The sequence below is a fragment of the Stomoxys calcitrans genome, chromosome 5 (assembly GCF_963082655.1).
Source record: "Stomoxys calcitrans chromosome 5, idStoCalc2.1, whole genome shotgun sequence".
NCBI classification, from domain to species: Eukaryota; Metazoa; Arthropoda; class Insecta; order Diptera; family Muscidae; genus Stomoxys; species Stomoxys calcitrans.
Window position 1 is genome coordinate 14,323,272 of NC_081556.1, and position 24,158 is coordinate 14,347,429.

At 37.1% G+C, this 24,158-nt stretch overlaps 1 protein-coding gene across 11 annotated transcripts in view; it reads right to left on the bottom strand.

Annotated features, from left to right (window-relative positions):
- LOC106080707 (mitogen-activated protein kinase kinase kinase kinase 5) overlaps positions 1-24,158 on the bottom strand; it is a 440,370-nt gene that overhangs the window by 36,772 nt on the left and 379,440 nt on the right. For 8 of the 11 annotated variants that reach the window (XM_059370119.1, XM_059370123.1, XM_059370124.1 and 5 more), the window contains exon 8: positions 11,891-11,929. The exons of the other annotated variants lie outside the window; for them this stretch is intronic. In XM_059370119.1, coding sequence (XP_059226102.1) covers positions 11,891-11,929 — 39 coding nt within the window. The remainder of the gene's footprint in view (positions 1-11,890; positions 11,930-24,158) is intronic. 11 annotated transcript variants of the gene reach the window in all.

Below are 24,158 nucleotides of genomic sequence, written 5' to 3' on the forward strand. Positions count from 1 at the left end.
AATTTTGGCAAGATTGGTCAATAAATGAGCTTGCAGTAGCTCTAGAAGTGTGAATCGGGCTATATACATATATGACAGCTATATCTAAATATAAACCGATTTCTATGAAATTCGCCAGTAATATTAAGAGTCATAAAAAAGTACTTCCAGCCATACTTTAAGAGAATTGGTTAAGAAATGAGCACTTTATTGCAATATTTCGCAAAATCGGACGAACATATATATGGGAGATATATCTAAATCTGAACCGATTTCGAGCAAACTTCTAAGAAATTGTGGTGGTCGACGAGAAAAGCGTTCAATAAATGTGCTTGCAGTGGCTCTAGAAGTGGAAATCGGGCGATATACATATAAGGGAGATATATAAATCTGAACCGATTTCTATGAAATTCACCAGTAATATTAAGAGCCATAAGAAAATCCCTCCTGCCAAATTTGGAGAGAATCGGTTAACAAATGACCATTTTATTGCATTATTACCGCAAATCGGATGAACATATATATGGAAGCTATATCTAAATCTGAAGCGATTTTTTTCCAATTTCAATAGGCTTCGTCTCTAGGCCGAAAAACATGCCTATACCAAATTTGAAGATGATCGGATGAAAATTGCGACCTCTAGTTTGTACACAAATTAACACGGACAAAGGGACAAACAGACAGGAGGACATGGATCAGAAAGTCATTCTGAGTCGATCGGTAAACTTATCAATGGGTATATCTCTCTTCCTTCTGGGTGTTACAAATAAATGCACTAAATAATAATACCCTGTACTACAGTCGTGGTGTAGGGTATAATAAAAAACGTATAAATTAATTACGCCCTCTACAGGCCCAATAAAATAATAATGCCCTCAAGAGGCTAAAGAAGTCAAATAGGGCGAACAGTTCATATGGGTGGTTTATCAGGTTATAAACCAATTTAGTATAAACCATGTGAAGTATAAACAAGGCTGCTGAAAGCTATAGCAAAACTTTACGAGAAAAATTAGAGCCAATTTCGTGCCAAATCGTACAAATATTACACTCTCCAAAGGCTCAAGAAGTCAAGATCCGAGATCGGTTTATATAGCAGCTATATCAGCTTGCGAACCGATTCAGACCATACTTTAAACAGTTATTGGAATTCAAAACAAAACACCTTGTGCAAAATTTCAGCTAACTTGGATAAGAATGACGGCCTCTAGAGGTTCAAGAGGTCAAGATCCGAGATCGGTTTATATGGCAGCTATATCGGGTAATAAACCGAATTATACCATTCTTGGCACAGTTATTGGAAGTCAAAACAAAGAACTTTATACAAAAGTTCAGCCAAGTCGGATAAGAATTACGCCATCTAGAGGCTGAAGAAGTAAAATCTGAAGATCGGTTTATATGACAGCTATATCAGGTTACGAACTAATTTGGTAAAGCGCCCTCTGGAGACTAAGGAAGTCAGGTTTTGAAATCGGGGTTTTTGGCTGCTATATTAGGTTATTAACCGATTAAGACAATACTTGGCACAGTTATTGGATGTCAACGCAAAGGACTTCATGCAATATTTCAGCCAAGTAGAATAAGAATTGCGCCCTCTAGATGCTCAAGAAGTCAAGATCCGAGATCGGATTATGTGGCAGCTTTTGACCATTGGAAGTCAAAGCAGAACACCTTGCGCAAAATTTCAGCCAAATTGGAAAAGAACTGCGCCCTCTAGAGGATTTAGAAGTCAAGATCCGATATAGGTTAATATGGCAGCTATATATAAAGGGTAATTTGAATACCAATGCATTCAGAGTTTAGTGCGGTTTATGGGCTGGTGGCATCATTGGACCGTACTTCTTCAAAGATGATGCGAATCGTAACGTAACTGTGAATGGTAAACGCTATAGTGAGATGATATCCAATTTTTTTTTTGCCCAAAATGCACGAGCTTGACTTGCTAACATGTGATTTCAACAAGACGGTGCCACATGCCACGCAACACGCGTAACAATGGATTTATTGAGAGGCGAGTTCGGTGAACATTTTATTTCACGTATGGGACCGGTCAATTCGTCGCCAAGATCGGCGACCTTTAGACTATTTTTTGTGAGGTTATGGTTAATTTCATGTCTATACAGACAAGCCCGCTTCATTTCTTCGTGAGATACCGAAATGCTGAAAAGAGTATGCGAAAATTGGAATAAGCGGATGGACTATTTGAGGCGTAGTCACGGTCAACATTTGCCTGAAATAATCTTCAAACATTAAATATGATTAAATCAAATTAAACATATGGACCGTACTGTCGATTCAAATAAAGATTTCATGCATTTTTCTAAGATTAATGTGTATTTTTTTTTTAACTTTCCTATAACTCATAAAAATCACCCTTTACTTTGTTGGGTCTGGAGAGGTTGATAAAAACATATCTTAAGGTAAAGATCCCTGGAGAATGCCTATCTCAGCAACAGCATGCACATAGTAAGGGCAGGCCCGCTGAAACAGCCCTCTCGCTGTCAAGGTCAATGCTGTCATTCAATCATGAGGGATTGAAATTCGTCAATCATGAGGGAACAGGATATTGAACTTCAACTCAATCATTTTGGAAAGGCCAAAAAAGTCAATTCTTGCCCTATACACCTGCAGAGAGTAATTGACAAGTTTGGGGGGTTTAAACCGCTTATCATACACTGGGCGTATAGAATTATAATGCTATATGGTGTTTTGGTTTGGTGGACGGCGCTTCAAAAGTACTGTTTAATACTCAGCCGGATCCAAAGGATGGCTTGTTTGTACATTACAGCCGCACTGACGACGACACCATCTGTTACACTGAATGTAGTGCTACACGTAATGCCTCTGGATATTGTGGCAAATTGCTGCGACCACTGCTGTAAGACTAAAGGAGCATTCTCTTCGCTCATGCGGCGGCTATTGATACTGTGTTATCTTTGTTACAATGCCCGATGTTCCAGGCAGTGCTAATTACATATCGCCTGCACTGCTTTCTGATAAAAAGTATTGTAGCACTATTCCTGATAGAACCGATGGGAACTACAACATCCCTGGTAATAGAAGTTACATAGACTTCTTTACGGATGGTTCCAAACTAATCCACCAGGTGAGCTTGAGTCGTACAACGAAGAACTAGGACTGGTCCTATCGAGAAGATTACCCGACCACTGTACTGTGTATCGAGAGGAGATACTTGCAATTAAAGAAGTTGCGGGATGGTTAAGAAGTGCTGAAACGACGTCTTTCATAAATATCCTCTCACACACCCATGCAGCCTTTAAATCTCTGGGGAACATATTCCTGAATTCAAGAACCGCCCTCGTCTATTGAATGTCTTTTAACGAGATAACTGAACAGTTCAAAATTCACGTTTCACCTGTTCTCAGTGCCGAGTAACAGAGATATCCCAGGGAATTGCAGAGCAGTTGAGCTTGCGAGGCTAGGAACTACCTTATACATTCCAGAGGAACTAGAACAGCTGTGAGGACGTTGACGAAGAAGAGACTATAGAACATCTTCTGTATGTGTCCTGCACTGACAGTCATTTCCATTTTAGGTTCACATTTCTTTAAGAAGTTGTCTTACATAGCGCAACGTTTCCCTCCACCGTTAAATATTAGTCGTGAATTCGCCAAATTTTGATTCGTATTTGATGTACATAATAAAAGTCTACTGGACACAGAAAGTGACAATATATATGTAACGCACATATACCGCATTTTTTTTTTTTTTTTTTGATTTTTTGGGTATTGGGAAGTTTGCAGTTAAAATGCTCGTATTTACAATACTACAACTAAAACCAAACGGCGCTAGGCTGGAGTGAACAAAATTTCTACAGCGCATAAATTGTGTGATAAAATTTTGCGCCATACAGAAGCATCCATCCTATGTATTTGTTAAAAATTCTTGCATTTTTATCGTAAACAAAATCCCAACGTTTTTCATAAAAGAAGTTTATAGTTTATTTTTTTGTGTGTATGAACTAGAAGGCATCCAGATTCTCCTACTACTGTGGATCTGTGGATCTAATTCGCATGTATTTGCCTCGGCAGTAGAGAATTTTTTCAATTGTTTTACTACTGTATAATTCATTTTATCATAACCTCCCCTCATCAACACTGCCTTTTTGCAATTTTATTTTCTCAGTGTACTTTTTTGGTGGATGAAAAGTATGGCATAATTTACAAATGATAGTGATAAATGGAGAAAAGTTGAGCGATATAAAAAATGTTGCACGGTGATAAATTATATTAATGTGAGCTGAGTAAGTTTCCTTAGCATTTCATCTTACGCATTGTTGCAAGAAGGGGTTAGATTACAAAATATTCACTAAACAACAGCAAAACAGCAATTTGTAGCAATGACACGTTCTGCATAACCCAAAGAATGGAATAACAAAAAAAAAAAAACAAAAAAATAGAACAAGAAAACTGAAAACAGAACAAGTAATGGTAACTGAAAGAAAAGTCAAATTTCACCCACATCCACAGAGAAATGTAAGAAGGCAGCCAGCCCAGTTGTGATGTAGATGACAATGATGGAAATGTTGATGGGACTAAAATGGCTAACACACCATACAGCTAAAATGTTTTATGATATGCAGGCAAGCAGGCAAAAACAATCTTAAAGGAGAAATGTAGCGATGGGAAAAACTCATTAACCCTTTAACGACCAGTGGGTTTTTTGATAACTATTAAAAATTTTGGGTTTTATACTACAACATGTATATTAATAACTGCAAACCAATAGGTAATAACGAAAATGGCTAAAGTAGTAGTCAACGCCGACTATATGAAAAATCCGCAATTACTTTTTGGGCAACCCAATAGTTTATCAAATCTAATTTTTAGAATTCGTCAAAACAATTTTTAACTTAAGATATGTATTGTTACACCCTTCCTCATAGAAAAGGGGGTATACTAACTTCGCATTCCGAAATATTGCTTTAAAACTCTATATGTTATAAGCTTTTTATACCCACCAACATAGGATGGAGGTATACTAATTATTCCGTTTGTAAAATTCAAATTTTGCCCATGAACATTCCACTAAGGAACAGGGGCAAACTTCTCACATATCAATGAGTGCAGTCCCAACCAAGTTTAAGCTCAATGATTAGGGGCCATCTTTTTATAGCCGAGTCCGAACGGCGTGCCGCAGTGTGACACCTCTTTAGAGAGAAGTTTTATTGGGTTGCCCAAAAAGTAATTGCGGATTTTGTAAGTTGTAAGTGTAAAAAAAGTATATTTGATTAAAGTTCATTCAAAGTTTTATTAAAAATGCATTTAGTTTCTTTTAAAAAATCCGCAATTACTTTTTGGGCAACCCAATACATGGCATAGTACCTTACAAATGTTGCCAGCATTAGGAGGGGAAAACCACCGCTGAAAATTTTTTCTGATGGTGTCGCCAGGATTTGAACCCAGGCGTTCAGCGTCATAGGCGGACATACTAACCTCTGCGCTACGGTGACCTCCGAGTTATTCCATTTGTAACACCTCGAAATATTGATTTGCGACCCCATAATGCATATATATTTTGGATCGTCTCGACATTCTGAGCCTATCTAGCCATGACTGTCGAAATCACGATAGCGGTCGAACGCGTAAAGATAGCCGCTTGAAATTTTCCATAGATACTTTTTATCGATGTAGGTCATTGGGGATTGCAAATGGGCCATATCGGTTCAAATTTGGATATAGCCCTCATATAAACCGATCCCCGAATTTGACTTCTTGAAGCCTCAATTTTCACCAGATGTGGCTAAAATTTGGAACAAAGTCTTGAGTTATGACTTCAAACTTCCATAGAAAGTATGATGCGAAACGGTCTATCAATAGATATAGCCCCCATATAAACCGATCCCCGGATTTGACTTCTTCAGCCCTTAGAAGACTCAGATTTCATCCGATTAAGCTGAAATTTGGAACAAAGACTGGACTTATGACTTTCAACATCCATGCCAAGAATGAGCCGAATCGATCTATAAACAGATATAGCCCCCATATAAACCGATTCCCAGGATTTGACTTCTTGAGTCCTTAGAAGCCTAAATTTTTACCTAATTTGGCTGTGGAACAACGACTTGAGTTATGACTTCCAACATCCGTGTCAAGTATGATTCGAATTGGACTATAAACAGATATAGCCCCCATATAAACCGATCCCCGGATTTAGCTTCTTGAGCCCTTAGAAGGCTCAGATTTCATCCGATTAAGCTGAAATTTGGAACAAAGACTGGACTTATGACTTTCAACATCCATGCCAAGTATGAGTAGAATCAATCTATAAACAGATATAGCCCCCATATAAACCGATTTCCAGGATTTGACTTCTTGAGTCCTTAGAAGCCTAAATTTTTACCAGATTTGGCTAAAATGTGGAACAAAGACTTGAGTTATGACTTCCAACATCCGTGTCAAGTATGATTCGAATTGGGCTATAAACAGATATAGCCCCCATATAAACCGATCCCCGGATTTGACTTCTTGAGCCTTAGAAGCCTTAAATTTCAACCGATTTGGCTGAAATTCGGAACAAAGACTTGTGTTATAACTTTCAACATCCATGTGAAGTATGATCCGAATCGGTCTATAAACAGATTTAGCCCTCAGTGTGGATTATACATTGCCTGAGCCGCTTTCTAAACAAAAAAAAAATGTTGGAACGATGTCTTTCATAAATACGAGTATCTTCTCAGACAACAATGCAGCCATTAAATCTCTGGGGAATATGTTTCTGAATTCAAAAAACGCCCTCGACTGTTGAGTCTTATAACGAGATAACTGAACAGTTCAAAATTCACCTAGAAGCCTCAATTTTCATCCGATTTGGCTGAAATTTGGAGCAAAGACCTGTGTTATGACCTCCAACATCCATGTTAAGTATGATCCGAATCGGTCTATAAACAGATATAGCCCCCCATACAAACCGGTCCCGCGGTTTTACTTCTTCAGCCCTTAGAATCCCAAGTTTTCACCTGATTTGGCCCAAACCCCTTACATTGGGTTGCCCAAAAAGTAATTGCGGATTTTTTTTAAAGAAAGCAAATGCATTTTTAATAAAACATAGAATGAAATTTAATCAAATATAATTTTTTTACACTTTTTTTCTAAAGCAAGCTAAAAGTAACAGCTGATAAATGACAGAAGAAAGAATGCAATTACAGAGTCACAAGCTGTGAAAAAATTTGTCAACGCCGACTATATGAAAAATCCGCAATTACTTTTTGGGCAACCCATTATTATGACCCCTGTCTTACAACATCCATGCCAAGTTTTATCCGAATCGGTCAATATGGTGATAGGGTACTGTCTTGAGGATCCCACAAAGACAGCTGCTATCTGGATTCCATACCGCAATGGTATCTCACCAGTAAACAGCAGAAATGGAAACAGATACCACGGGGTGTAGATAGATCAATTCCTGCTGTTTAGCTGCTATCTCACCTCTAGTGACAGTATCGACGCCATTGAGGCAAAACTGGATGAGATTGAAGACACAATGCGAAGATTAAACGGGCATCACATAGTAGCTAGCGATTTCAACTCTCGAGCGGTAGAATGGGGCATGCCAACGACCAACTCAAGAGGAGTGCGGACTCAAGAGGATAGACATGGCCGCAAGAACTGGTTTACTGTTTCTCAACACTGGAAACATGCCAACCTTTAGGCGATCCGGGTGCGATGGCACTATACCGGACATCACCCTTGCGTCCGAGGCAATCATCGGGAAGATAACAGAGTGGAGTGTTTTAGAAACTCACACAGCAAGCGACCATCATTATATTATGATCTCATTTAATACTGGAAGGGATACAGCTAATGAGCGAATGAGCAAAAGTACACGAAAGTGGAACGTGAACAAGCTCGACACATCGAAACTCCAAGCCCAGCGGTTAGCTTGAACTAGACGTTCCGTCTACAGTGGAACGAGTAATGGGCATCATAGAGAACGGATGTAAAAAATCCATACTAAGACTCAAAAGCCCGAGGGGAAATAGAACCTCAATACACTGGTCGAATGATGCTATAGCTGAGCAACGAAGCATCTGCATTAAACAAAGGTGTAGATGTACGAGAGCTCGCCGCAGAAGCATGGCTGAGACAGAACACTCACTATACAAAGGGGCAAAAAAGTAACTCTCAATGAGACAACATGGCTTCCGGGTGGGAATGTCCACGATCGGAGCTCTCAGAGATGTGGTGGCCGATTGTCTTCTTGGTGGAGGGAAGAATTCATTCAATATCCTCAAATGGTCTGACGTTCTCCAATCGCTCAGAGAGTACTTTAATATCCTGGCATGTCTGATAAGAATACTGAGAAGTTACTTGCTTGACAGGGTACTTATCTATAACTCTCAGGATGGTACGAGTGAATATGAGGCTACATGAGGAGCGGCGCAAAGAATCCATACTTGAATCCATACGGATCTTTGGAATGCCAATAATGATGGAATACTTCGAACAGAAATGCCAGACGAAACCTTTATAGTAGGATATGCTGACGACATAGCCGCATTCATCACGCCAAGAGACACGGAAGATGCAGAGCGCAAACTACGACAGGTGATGCTAAGGGCAAAAGACTGGCTGGACTCTCACGGCTCTTGCGCAGGAAGAAGGTAGAACTGGACGCAGCGGCCTAGGGTATAAATGCGGAGATCTGGACGCAGACACAATAACGATGATTTGGATAATCACCAAATATGGGGTCCATCTCGAAGAAATGCAAAAGCGGTTCCGAGGTGGAATTAATCCCCAGGGGTGGTAAATGGTAGGTTTTTAGCTGGTACCGTTGATAACGGAGTCCGGCAAATGACGAGAGGTGTACTCGTCATGGGCATTTTCCCATCCTAACTCTCAAAAAAAAAAAAGAAAGAAAAAACACGAAAATGATAACATCAATCACAGTTTTTGACAAAGGTGAACGATAACAATTTCAATAAAAAAAAAAATCCATACCAATTGGCAAGTCATTGCTATGCAACTGTCTCATTTTTTGTCTTTTTAAAAAATGTTTTAAAATATATCTTTCTTACATAGGGTTGCCCAAAAAGTAATTGCGGATTTTTCATATAGTTGGCGTTGACAAATTTTTTCAACGGCCTGTGACTCTGTAATTGCATTCTTTCTTCTGTCAGTTATCAGCTGTTACTTTTAGCTTGCTTTAGAAAAAAAGTGTAAAAAAAGTATATTTGATTAAAGTTCATTCTAAGTTTTATTAAAAATGCATTTACCTTCTTTTAAAAAATCCGCAATTACTTTTTGGGCAGTCCAATAAATAAAAATCAATTTATGTTTGTTTGTCGGATTGTTTGTTTGTATGTTCCTTATAGGCTCAAAAATGGCTGAACCGATTTTCTTGAAATCACAGATGGTTCAAAATTACCCGTGGTGAAAATAGGGTACTATATTTTTTAATATCTGAAGGGGGGGCGGACTCTCCCCCTTGGCCTTTTTTTTCAAAAACGCCAGATCTCGGTGATGGGTGGTGCGATTTTGTGTGCTCTCTTATAGCAACCTAAAAATAAAAATTTGGTATCTAAATTTCGGATGGGGTACCTAGGGGGCAGCCTCACCCCCAAAACCTACCAAATATATATATATACATCAATCATGACAATATGGGACTCAAATGAAAGGTATTTAAGAGCAGAAAACGTATCTGATATCAAATTGTCGTACTATTGGGTTGCCCAAAAAGTAATTGCGGATTTTTTAAAAGAAAGTAAATGCATTTTTAATAAAACTTAGAATGAACTTTAATCAAATATACTTTTTTTACACTTTTTTTCTAAAGCAAGCTAAAAGTAATAGCTGATAACTGACAGAAGAAAGAATGCAATTACAGAGTCACAAGCTGTGAAAAAATTTGTCAACGCCGACTATATGAAAAATCCGCAATTACTTTTTGGGCAACCCAATAAGTGATTGGGGGACCACCCCAACCCCCAAAAAACTCCTAAATCGGGAATATTTAGCGATCTGATATCAATATTTGGGAAAAAGTGTGTATGGCGCCAGATAATTCCAATATGGGGCTGTAATAAGAAGTATTTTAGAGTAGATCACGAATCTGATTTATATTTTCGGGGCCAAGTCACTGAACGGCCGCCCTATCCTTCCAAAACACTCCCCAAACCGGTCATGTTTGCCGCCTATGGAAATATGGGGCTCAAATGAAAGATATTTGGGAGTGGACCACGAATCTGATATCAAAATTCGGGACCGACTGCCTAGGGGACATCCCACCCCCATAACAACGCCCAAATAGGACGTCTTTGCTTATCATGCAAATTTTGGGTCTTAAAGGGAGTGGATCTCGACATAGTTTTTAGGACCCATAACCTAAACCGGACATATTTGCTGACTTTTACAATATGGGCTTTAAATGAAAGGTATTTGAGATTGGAAAACGAATTTGATGTCCGGACGTATTTGCTAACTTTTACACTATGGGCTTTAAATGAAAGGTATTTGAGATAAGAAAACGAATTTGAAGTCCAATTTTGAGGCCAATGGCAATATGGGGTTTAAATAAATTATATTTGAGAGTAGACCATGATGCTGATTTGTTTTCAGGGCGACTACCCCACTCCCCAAAACACCCCTTAATCGGTCATATTTACCAAACAAGTCAATGTGGGGCTCAAATAAAAGGTATTGGGGGTCTACCTATCCCTTTCCTAAAACACCCCACAAATAACAATTATTTAGTGACCATCTCAATATGGAGCTCAAATAAAGGTATTTGGGAGTAGAATACGAATCTGATATCCAAATGTGGGACCATGTATTCGGGGCCTCTTTCCCAAAACACCCCCAAAGAGTCAAAAATTTGGGGCCAAATGTTTGAGGACGCCTCATCCCATAAACTCCCCTTACACCAATGGCAATATGGGGTTTAAATCTATGGTATTTGACAGAAGAGCACGGTGCTGATATTTTTTCAGGGCTAGAGTCTAAGAGACCACCTCACCTCCGAAAACACCCCTAAATCGGACATCATGACAATATCGTGCTGAAATAAAGACTTTTAATAATGGAATATATTATACACCCAAACTTTAATGACCCCAAACCCTCCGAGCGAATTCATAGACCAGTAAAAATCATATGGGATTCAGATAAAAGCATTTATATTGTTATGCTTTTGCGCTATATATATATATTATTTTTGTAGAAAAATCGAAAATCGTCGAAAATAAATATTCAGAGGATAATTTTGTTCCATATAAAGTAAAAAAGGCGCATTGGAGCCGGCCCGGTTCAGCTAGTAATTGGTTTGAAATAGGCGACTGGTATATAATACTAATAATTTCCAAAAAATATCTTAAACTAAAAATTTTATAGAATTTCAATTTTGGTCGTTAAAGGGTTAAGAGGTCAATCTTAAAGTAAAACCAAAACTAAAGGTATTTACTCTGAGTGAGAAAAACAGAGAGCAATAAGAGTAAAAAGGGTTGGAGTAACGAGAGGTACGAGTTGTAGTAGATTGTTGTGGTGTTGGTAGTGGTGGTGATGGTGGTGGTGGTGATGAAATATGTTGTTGTTATTATTATTGTAGTAGAAGTAGTAGTAGTAGTATTCTTAGTGGTTGTGGTGGCGATGTTTACAATGGTGGTAGTGAAGTAGGAAATAAGACATCCGCTTTTAAAGTGTCTCAAGTAAGAAGTGTTTGCTTGGTATTTTCCCCGTTTTATATGTTTTTCGTATTGTGGTTGTTGTTTCTTTTCTCTTGTTAAGTAAAGCGTAATGATGTTAAGGTGAAAGAGAACATATTCCAGATCTGTTCGTTTTGATTTTTTAGTTTTTTTTTGGGGGGGATTTAGTATTTCGTGTGGTTCGGTAATGTTTTGAAAATTGTTTCTGTTTGGTTTTTTTTTTTCATTTGTTTTTGTTGGGGTAGTTACCTTAGTTTCAGTTCCTCATCAATATATTGTAAGAGACTCCTACAAAAATAATACAAAAAACAATTGTAAAAAGAAAACAAATCATATGCATACATACAAACAGATAGTAAAAAACAATTTTTATACGTAAGTTGTTTTTGTAGGGTAGGTAGGTAGCTAGGTAGGTAGGGGCATGGAAAAAAAACGAAACAAATTACAACTGTAACTATAAGAAATAGACAGGTAGTGGCTAGTGAGTTGTAGTAGTTCGTATAAGAAGTAAAAAATATAAACCAGATAACAAAAACTAAGTTTTAATAAAACTTAACTGAATTAGAAACATTTTTTTTAAGATTCTCAAGGAAGAACAAAAAGTAAACAAAAGTTTTGGTTTTATTTTCGGAACACAAATGATGGCTGTTTGTGTTTTTGTGTACTGGGCGTCAACTACAGTATGTGAGCCGCATATATGCTAGGGTAAACAAAGCGCATACACTAGGCAAAATATTTTTAAAAATTAAACTTAAATTTTGTCGTACTTAGAAAAGCATTATACTAGCATACTAATGCCTAATTTAAATGATGGAGAATTTCTCATGAGTACAGTAGTTCCTTTAAGTGAAAAAGATTTCCTATAACTAAAAATTTGCAACAATGTGGAATTTAGTATATTAACTTTTAAGAAATTTTGTTAGTGTAATGTTTTAATGTACCTACTCCGACTTTAAAATAATAATACTACTAAAAATATTATGTACTAAGTCAAATTTGAATTTGACGCTCATGGAACAGAACCTCACAAATGCTGCCAGCATTAGGAGGGGAAAACCAACGCTGCAATTTTTTTTCTGATGGTCTCGCCAGGTTTTGCTAATGCTAACCAATGCGCTACGGTGGCCTCCAACATTTCAAGCAGATAGCTTTATTTATTCGATTCGTGATTTCAACAGCCGAACGGACATAGCTAGACAAACTTGGATTTCAAGACGTTGAAGAATATATACACTTTAAAGGCTCGCAGACACTTTATAGGCTCAAGACGTTGAAGACTATAAACACTTTATAGGCTCGCATACCAAAATTTCAAGGTATCACCTGGGTTTGACAAGATTAGTGTACCCCCCTTCGATAAGAGAGGTTAAACAAAATTAAGTCCCATATGTAAGGATTTTAGTATTTCACTTTTGATAATATTAAGGAAAATTCTAACTTGACATCAAGTAGAAAAAGGGTTGTCATAAAAATGAATGATGTAATACCTTATGCCTTAGAAAATTGGCAGCACAAATTGGCCAATAATATGGGGTAGGCTTGGTATCCTAATGAAGGGTTCATTTGTTGGCATGCAACCTAATTGACATGTGGTTGCTTAACATAAACTATACGCACAAAAAATCCCCAGGAAATTTGCTCAACACATATTTCAAATATTTTCCTAGGGTATAAACAAGCCACATTCTTTTGTCCCTCATTCATTCCCCCCCCCCCCCCCCCCCCCCCACCATTTATTTAGCCATCCATCTTAATAATAAAATATATCATAACAATTTAGACCAATTAGGTTGATTTTTATGTAGATTGCAAATTTGCAGCCAAGTCATTTTGGTAAACGTAGCATAAAAATAAAATTTTGTCACCAGCGAAATGAGGACTCTATATGGGGTTGTCGTAAAAAGTAAATCTCAACATAAAACCAAAAAGTGAATGGATGCTAGGTGAATGGCAAAATGATCCTTTTTTGTTTTTTTGGTAAAGCTGTAACTAAATTGAGGTAATTACTGCGGTTATGGCCCATGATGTGAAGAGAACGCACTAAACTAAAACATAAAAAGGTCAGTTAATGTCTAACGAAAAAAAAGAGAGAAGGGAAAGGGCAAGTTGGGGCTTAGCAAAGACAATGGCAATAACTTTTAAATATTAGGCAGACCCTCTTCTTCACTTGCCAAGCGTAGGACATATGACAAAGAAGGTTGGAGAAAAAAAATTAAAAAAAAAAGAAATCCCTGGACTACTAGACAACACCATCATAAATAATGCATATGCTTGATGATTTGCCACTAACAGGAAACCAAAAAAAAAGAGAAACACGCGCAGAATTTCCAAAGGATTTAAAGGAATTTATTGCTGTTTTATGAGCTGTAACAAATACATATACCAAAGTGGATCAACATGGGGTTTGTGATGTTACTCTGCAGAGGATTTCGGAAAAAATCTCTAAACACACAGAAAAACCCAAAACAATAGCAAGGTATGTGTACCAAGCTTACCAAGGTAACCACTGCTGCCTTTACAAAGAGAGGGAGAGAGAGAAGGAAAGAATCCTTAAAAACACACAGTAACAATTAATTAAATTGAACATTGCAAAAAACGAATGCTAACACATGAAAACCTTCAAAAAAAAACGTATAGCCAACAATGGCAAAAGCATGCCTTAAATCCCCAGGTATGTGTTGCCATACCAAATTCAAGGACATGCTGTTTTTTCCTTTTGTTTTGCTGTAAAATTAAGCCATTCCCACAGAAAAGTCAAAAATAGCCCAACATGAATACCATTATGTAAGCAAAATAGACTTTGCCGGCTTTTGTTATTGAAAAAAAAAACGGAGGAAAAACAAACCATGAATGGTATTCATGATTTTAGAAAAACCATACACCCAGCCAGACAAAAGAAGCCATCGAAACAATCCCAAATAAGCTCTTTATGAAGGATGAATAAAGTAAAAAGCCCCTGAAAAATTATTTTGGCTACATTAAATCATGCAGACTTAATAGTGAAGTGGGCTGGCTGCTTGAAAATCCTAATATACAGATTAATATGTATATGCCAAGGACTTTTGGGCTATATGCTAATATCCTTGAAACATATTTTTATTATCTTTACAATTTAGTGCTGAAAAATCATGGCATTCATAAAGAACTTGGGTTTGTTTTTATTAGGGTTTATCAACAAAAAAAAACCCTGGTAGCGTATGATGTTTTATATGCATCATACGCTCCCCCATCATAATAATTAAAAATACTTATACGCACCATAGTGTTTGAAAAATGTTTTATGAGGAAAAATGTTATTTTAACATTGGTTAATAAGGTAAGTGAATGGCAAAAACCTTAAATTTTGTGGTAATTTAAGTTCTGAGCAATTTTAGTAGAGTTGTTGATAGCCTTGATTTTAATAAAATGTTAATGGAGTAAGAGTATGTCTGTTTGTCTGCTAATAAAGTTGCCAACTAGGCAAATCGATCCTTTTAAATGCCATAAAACTGGCAGTAGGAATATATGAGGGCCGTTATTTGTAGGAAGCTTTTGTATCTACCGAGAGTCCTTAATGCGACCTATCGGTTAAATAAGTCGAAAAATGAGGCTCAAACTTTCATAATAGCAAAAATCGAGAGGAGGAAGAATGGCGGTTGAAAATGCTTAGTTATGATCATGGCTTGCAAAATACGTTGCCTTAAGTTCTGCAAAATATTTTATTTTAGACCATACCTTTCAATGAGGCCCATATTGTATTTAAGACATTTTTAACCAACTGAAAACCTATAATTGGAAATTTTGACCAAATAACTCGAAAAACGTGGCAAAACCCTTCAAATGGAGCGGTACTCTTATATGGAGATTATGCTGAAGGAATTTGCTTTAGAGACTTTTTTCAGCTTAGCTTAGATTTTTCTCTCCAATGAGGGGAAATCCTACAGACCCTTAACGGAATACAGTGAGTGCTTAATCGTCTGATATTCATCAAGACTGCTTCTACTGTCATAAATTCGCGGAATTTGAAGGTGTGACGCCATAGGGTCTACACCACAATGCTCGATTGTGACCCTCGTCAGGGGAATTGTTCTCTCGCCAAAAGCAATTAGATTGTTGTGTTGTGTTAACGTGATGACGTCGAGTGTGAACATCTTAACATATAGGAAACTGATCATCAGCGCAATAACAACCAGGACGTAAGGTCACGAATAGGCTGGGAGTGTAAGAAGGAGATCAATGCCTTTTCTGAGGATTATACGATTCGCATCGCTTGGGTGCCGGGCCATAGCGGAGGAATGAAAGAGCAGACAATTTTGCCGAGAGAAGGCCAGAGAACTGCCGTCGATAAATTAGCTTAACCCGAAGTCTTTTGGGTCTACGCAGTCCGAGTTAAGGGCGTGGGCGAAGAACGCACATGGAACAGTACCTCACAAATGTTGACAGCATTAAGAAAAAACCAACGCTGCAATTTGTTTTTTCTGATGGTCTCGCCAGGTTTTCAACCCAGGCGTTCAGCGTCATAGGCGGACATGCTGGACAATGCGCTACGGTAGCATCCAACATTTCAAGCACATAGCTTTATTTATGCGATTTGTGATTTCGACAGCCGGACGAACATGGCATGACAAACTTGAATTTTAAGACGTCGAAGACTATATAAATTTGCGGAATTTGAAGGTGTGACGCCATAGAGTCCACAGTACAATGCTCGATTGTGACCCCCTTCAGGGGAATTGTCCTCTTGCCAAAAGGAATTGGATTGCCTCTCCATTTCCCGTTGATGCCAGTTCGGAGATTCTCGGAAATCTGTCAGCCCACCTTAGCATTGCCGCCGAATTAACCCTCTTAGAAGGTTCTGTATAGGGGGCAAACAGCACCATTTAAGCTTAATGATAAGGACCTCCTTTTTATAACCGAGTCCGAACGTTGTGCGGCAGTGCGACACCTCTTGAGGACGAGACTGCTATGTCGTGTAAACAAGGCATAGTACCATACAAAACTCGCCAGCATAAAAAGGAAATAACCATCGTTTAAGATTTTTCTGATATTCCTACCAGGATTCGTACCCAGACGTTCATCGTCATAATCGGATATGCTAATCGCTGCTCCACGCTGCCACCGGTAGCTCGATAAAAAGTTCAAATTCGAGATTGGCAACAGTTTCGCTTGGAAGGAAAAACACATCCCTCTTTCCATTTCATGAGGGCAGCATATCTTTCCCAAGAATTTCGACTATGGTACAGAACGTACACTGGACATTATCATGGGGATGTCAAGTGCCTCGTAAAATACCTCCAAAACATCCTTTTCGATTTCATCTTGGAGCGAGTCCGAGGTCTCAACGCCTTCAAACTCAGTAACCGCCACTCATAGCTCTCAGTTCTCTGGAAAGCATATCCTGAAAATTTTAACTCACTGCTATTTCGTCTGAGTTCCTTAACATGTATGCTAGTAGTATCAAAAATCGAACTGCGTACCATGAAACCAGCATGAATCATTAATCAGTGTCAGTTAATCAGAGAGGCTTCTAAGCCATGTCAGTCGTTTTTCACAGTCTAACACAAAACTAGCTAAGGCAACTAGGTATGCTGAAAGAAGATGTGTGCGGAGAGAATCGTCTTAAAATCCTCCACATCCGTGCCAAGTATGGTCTAGATCGGTCTATATCTTATTAGGGACGCCATATAGACCAAACCTCCGATTTATGGTCTTAGGTCCATAAAAGTCGAATTTATTGCTAGATTTTGATGAAATTTGGCACACTGAGTTATGGTCAGATCCTCGATATTCATGCCGATTACGGTTCATGTCGGTCTTTATATACAGTGGTACAGATATGTCTACATACGATCTTTTCTTAAATAGCAGTTACGTAAACTGAGAGTACGAAGATCGGGTAACCACAAACAAATTTTTCTGTTAAAAAAAAAACTCGGAACCATGGTAAACTATTTTAACAATGATAGGTATTTGGTAGAAAAATGTTTTCGTTCGAAAACTTTGTTTTGTCAAACGTGATTTTTCGGTGGGGTATATAGACTTTTCTGTGCCACTGTATATAGCTGCCATATTCACCGATATCACGATTTAGTGCCCTAGCCCCATAAAATTCGCAATTATTAACCGATTTCGATGAAATTTGGTACAGTGAGTTGTATTTCTAAAATTAGTTCGGAGTGCCAAATGTTCATATGTGGTCCCATTTTTTTTATCTATACAAATAAGCCCGCTTGAGGTGAGCAATGTCTCTTCTGGGTTTTTTGGGATACTCGACTTAATTTTCTTTTATTTTTGGCCTATTTGGCTATTTAGCTATTTAAGAAGGCATCTGCAATCAGATTCTTATTTTGATGAATGATTTGGATTGGTGACAAACTTACAGTACATGGTGACAAACTCAACATTTTCTGGGATAAAATGAAATTTCCAGAGCTTCAGAGTTGAAGAGCACCATATTCGGGAAATTTGTATAGGGGTCTACTATACAAATAGGTCAAAAAATAAAATTAAATTAAGTCGATTATCCCAAAAAACCCAGAAGAGACATTGCACCCTTCAAGCGGACTTATTTGTATAGATTTAAAAAAAATCGGACCACATATGAACATCTGGCACTCCGAACAAATTTTAGAAATGTTGAGGTGACCAACTTTAGGGTCCTGCCAAAATGCACCCAGGCAACCTAAGGCCTTAAAACTTCGCACATGCTCAACAGTTAACACCTCAGCCCCTGCCAAAACCTTACCGCCTTGTTTACATAAAGGGTGATTTTTTGAGGTTAGGATTTTCATGCATTAGTATTTGACAGATCACGTGGGATTTCAGACATGGTGTCAAAGAGAAAGATGCTCAGTATGCTTTGACATTTCATCATGAATAGACTTACTAACGAGCAACGCTTGCAAATCATTGAATTTTATTACCAAAATCAGTGTTCGGTTCGAAATGTGTTCATTCACCGTAACGTTGCGTCCAACAGCATCTTTGAAAAAATACGGTCCAATGATTCCACCAGCGTACAAACCACACCAAACAGTGCATTTTTCGGGATGCATGGGCAGTTCTTGAACGGCTTCTGGTTGCTCTTCACTCCAAATGCGGCAATTTTGCTTATTTACGTAGCCATTCAACCACAAATGAGCCTCATCGCTGAACAAAATTTGTCAAAATTTGAACACATTTCGAACCGAACACTGATTTTGGTAATAAAATTCAATGATTTGCAAGCGTTGCTCGTTAGTAAGTCTATTCATGATGAAATGTCAAAGCATACTGAGCATCTTTCTCTTTGACACCATGTCTGAAATCCCACGTGATCTGTCAAATACTAATGCATGAAAATCCTAACCTCAAAAAAATCACCCTTTATATTAAAGAGACCTCCTTGAGATATGTCTGCAAGATCATCCCTATATTGTCACTAAGAAGCTGGTCCATCTATTATTGGCCTAAGGATTGGGTATGTCTATTGGTGTCCACATTGCCATAAGCTCCCCATTTGTAATCATCATGAGATGGACAAAAATGTTACCTTTGAGGAGCCTATGGTGCGTATGAGTAGTACAATAGAGTGTATGAAGCATCATAATAACCATACGCCACCCTGATCACTGTGCATTCTTAAAATAGTAACAACAACTTTTTATAAATATAAGAGCATACGTTAAGAAATCTTTGAAATTCATTCTGTGATAAATAAAAATCCCTAAATTTAATGTTTCAATTGCATTATAGCCTCCTGGGAAGATTTTTTCTTCTGGTAAGGGAAAAATTAATAGAAAATCCTGCCAAGGCATATCACAATATGGTATCATAACACCAATGACAATCCCATCCAGCTTAATCCATGAAGGAAGTTGTCAATAACGCTTCAAAGCGAAATGAAGAGGAGAATATCATCCTACGTATTTTTCTCAAACGTTGAAAGTGTCTGCAAACTTTTCACTTTGTTTTCCAAGATTGGCTGAAAAACACGACCACTGAAGATATTTGCTGACATTGAGATTTTCGTGTATTCACATATTTTGACAATTTTATGACAGTAAATGGGAAAATGCTGTTGTAAGGATAACAAAACAAAAAAAAAACCAGTTACAAACTCTTTTTAACAAAACTCTTCTGCTGTTGAATTGAAATACAGTATGTGGCAAAAATAAAAAAAAAAATAATTGAAAAAAAGTGTGGAAAAACAAAAATTGATTTATGATTGTAAGATGTTTGAAAATTTTTGGCTAAACTCGCAGAGAAACAATTTGTTTGGTGTGACGTTTCGTGAAAAGCAAAGAAAAAATTTCTTAAAAATATACTCAAATCATTGAAAACTGAATAAAATTTCTTTAAGCAACTTTAAACAGCACGTACACTGATAAGCCTCATAAATAATGAAAAATGTAGCTTAGCCAACGAAATAACCTCGAAATAATCATTCTAAAAAAACAAATTTGCCCATGAACGGAATGTTCATTCAGTAACAGGGGTTTTAATTAAATAATCCAACTAAATGCAATAATTTAACGGAAATTATTTTGGGTGTCTCCCCTTAACAAAACAGACTTTAGAGATCAAACTTTAAACGTTTCATGGTACAATAAATGAATATGCGCCAAGCTATCTTCAACTTTATTCTTTCAAAACCGCATAACTATAAAATACCAAAACTATGGCGGACCTCTTGTTGTGGAAATACCATACTTGTGTTGATGCTGCTGCCACTGCTGCCACTGCTGATGATGATAATGATTATTGTGGTGGTGTTGTTGTCTTTATTTGGTGGCGTGAAAGACAAAAAGTTATGACAAGTTTTCAACTATGACCTCCCCATGCACCATGCTGCTGCGGCGGCATAAGTTAAGGACTATTTCAGGCGAACAAAACTTTTTCGCCCCTAAGCTTCTATTTTCGTTGTCCTGCGTTAATCAGACAAATAACAACATTAAAGTGAAGAGTGAACAGCATAGAATAAGAGGGTACACTGCTAGCATGTGCCCTGGCTCTCCTACGAGACCTTCTAATCCATGGCGAATAAAAATGGCAACAGAAACAGTAGAAAGGCTTAATAGAAAAATTATTTTTTTTAATGCTGCCATAAATTGTAGTTTGCATTGTGTACAGTTGAGTTGGGATATCAATGGCTTTAATAGTCATAACTAGTGAAAACGAATTTAGTTCCTTGTATACCAAACACCATGGATTTTGCAAAAAGTTTGCTCAAATAAACTCAGGCTTATCGGAGGTTTATTTTGAAGAAATCAAAACGGCCAATATATGAGGAGTCCAAGGAGAGTCTTTTAGAGATAATTTCATGGAAATTTAGTCTTTAGAGAAAATTTCATGGAAATTTAGTCTTTAGAGAAAATTTCATGGAAATTTTGTCTTTAGAGAAAAATTCATGGAAATTTTGTCTTTAGAGAAAATTTCATGAAAATTTTGTCTTTAGAGAAAATTTTATGGAAATTTTGTCTTTAGAGAAAATTTCATGGAAATTTTGTCTTTAGAGAAAATTTCATGGAAATTTTGTCTTTAGAGAAAATTTCATGGAAATTTTGTCTTTAGAGAAAATTTCATGGAAATTTTGTCTTTAGAGAAAATTTCATGGAAATTTTGTCTTTAGAGCAAATTTCATGGAAATTTTGTCTTTAGAGCAAATTTCATGGAAATTTTGTCTTTAGAGAAAATTTCATGGAAATTTTGTCTTTAGAGAAAATTTCATGGAAATTTTGTCTTTAGAGAAAATTTCATGGAAATTTTGTCTTTAGAGAAAATTTGATGAAATTTTGTCTTTAGAGAAAATTTCATGGAAATTTTGTCTTTAGAGAAAATTTCATGGAAATTTTGTCTTTAGAGAAAATTTCATGGAAATTTTGTCTTTAGAGAAAATTTCATGGAAATTTTGTCTTTAGAGAAAATTTCATGGAAATTTTGTCTTTAGAGAAAATTTGATGGAAATTTTGTCTTTAGAGAAAATTTCATGGAAATTTTGTCTTTAGAGAAAATTTCATGGAAATTTTGTCTTTAGAGAAAATTTCATGGAAATTTTGTCTTTAGAGAAAATTTCATGGAAATTTTGTCTTTAGAGAAAATTTCATGGAAATTTTGTCTTTAGAGAAAATTTTATGGAAATTTTGTCTTAAGAGAAAATTTCATGGAAATTTTGTCTTTAGAGAAAATTTCATGGAAATTTTGACTTTGGAGAAAATTTCATGGAAATTTTGGCTTTAGAGAAAATTTTATGGAAATTTTGTCTTTAGAGAAAATTTCATGGAAATTTTGTCTTTAGAGAAAATTTCATGGAAATTTTGTCTTTAGAGAAAATTTCATGGAAATTTTGTCTTTAGAGAAAATTTCATGGAAATTTTGTCTTTAGAGAAAATTTCATGGAAATTTTGTCTTTAGAGAAAATTTCATGGAAATTTTGTCTTTAGAGAAAATTTTATGGAAATTTTGTCTTTAGAGAAAATTTCATACAAACGTTATCTTTAGAGAAATTTCACGGAATTTTGTCTTTAGAGAAAATTTCATGGAAATGTTGTCTTTAGAGAAATTTTGTCTTTAGAGAAAATTTCATAGAAATTTTGTCTTTAGAGAAAATTTCATGGAAATTTTGTCTTTAGAGAAAATTTCATGGAAATTTTTGTCTTTAGAGAAAATTTCATGGAAATTTTGTCTTTAGAGAAAATTTCATGGAAATTTTGTCTTTAGAGAAAATTTCATGGAAATTTTGTCTTTAGAGAAAATTTCATGGAAATTTTGTCTTTAGAGAAAATTTCATGGAAATTTTGTCTTTAGAGAAAATTTCATGGAAATTTTGTCTTTAGAGAAAATTTCATGGAAATTTTGTCTTTAGAGAAAATTTCATGGAAATTTTGTCTTAAGAGGAAATTTTGTCTCTGGAGAAAATTTCATGGAAATTTTGTATTTAGAGAAAATTTTATGGAAATTTTGTCTTTAGAGAAAATTTCATGGAAATTTTTTTCTTTAAGGACAATTTCATGGAAATTTTGCCTTTAGAGAAAATTTCATGGAAAGTTTCTCTGGGTGCGCTAGCACCCAAAAACGTTCAGTGTGAACATATTTATGGACGTAAACTGGCCATCAGTGCAATAACAACCAGGGCGGTAGAGTCACGAACAGTTTGGAGTGTAAGAAGGAGATTCACGACATCTCTGAAGGCTGCGTAAGGTGTATGTCCATAATGGCATGGGGCGGATTAGTATATGCACCCCCTTTTCAACCTTTCTTCTAGAAAATTTCATGGAAATTTATCTTCAAAAAAAACTTGACTAAAATTTTGTCCTCAGAGAGATTTTTTTTAAGAAAATTTGTCTTTAGAGATAATTTCAACAGGTTCAGAGATCATATTGTATTGGCATAGGCGGGGCAATGAGGACCATGCCCATTAGGGTACTGGAGATTAGTAGACTAGACTTGTTCTAGATATCCGACCCATATTTATCAGATTACGTGTGAGGCAGCCACTGAGGCTATGAGTCTTAAGGCGATGATAGAGGATAGGAATAGGTTACACAGTCGCAGTATGGTCGAGGTGACGAAAGGATATCTAGAAGGAGTTGAAAAAGTTTCGAATTGGTTAACTGAAACGACACTTGAGGTGGAGTGTGAAGCATTGCTGCTAGTCTTGAATAGACGGAACTCTGTTATTGCCATCTGAAAGATCATGCTACACGGATGAATCAAAGCTAGAGGACAGAGTGAGCGCCTGGGGTCTACGTTGAGAACCCAAGGCCTGGGATCTGTTTTGGACTAACTGACCATGATATGGTCCTGCATACGGTCCGGAATGCGTGAGGTGGTATGGTGCCAACGCGAGGTCGTTCAGTGTGAACATCTTTTAGACAGAAAACTGGCCATCAGGGTAATAACAACCACGATGGTAGGGTCACGAACCGGTTTGGAGTGTAAGAAGGAGATTAACGCCAGAAAATTTCCATGTCTGCACTTTCTATCTGTCCGTCCATATTCCTTTTTGGGAGACACAATGCCATGGTCACGCCTCTTTCACATCTCTCATCAATTGTGCCATGAATATTGTCCGGTGTTCCCCAGGCACAGTGGTCACTAAGTGGTAGCCTTTGTTCCTATCTGTCCGTTCACTTACACGTCACTATCACGTAGTGCAATTGTCACGTCACATCAGGTAGGGAACAATAATAAAAAGGTTGCTGCTTTGTTCCCTTAGACACTGGAACCCCTGTGTCAATGCATGCACATCCAATCTGTCCGTCCATGTGTTCGTGACAGTGGTAAAAAATCGAAAAAACAAAAAAAAAAATATGGCGTGTGAGAACGAGTAGAAATATCTCTTTGAAATTTGAAACGGTTAGGACTTTTTTTGTAAGGATTTTTGTGAACTATCCAGCAAAAAATTTTGGAAATCGGACCACAAACGAAGATTTGGCCACCCCAAAAAAATTTTCGATATATCGAGATGACCAATTTTGGGGGCCTGCCAAAAGGTGCCGGACAACCTAAGGCCTTGAAATTTTGCACACGATCTCGCTAGCACTTCAGCTCTAACCGT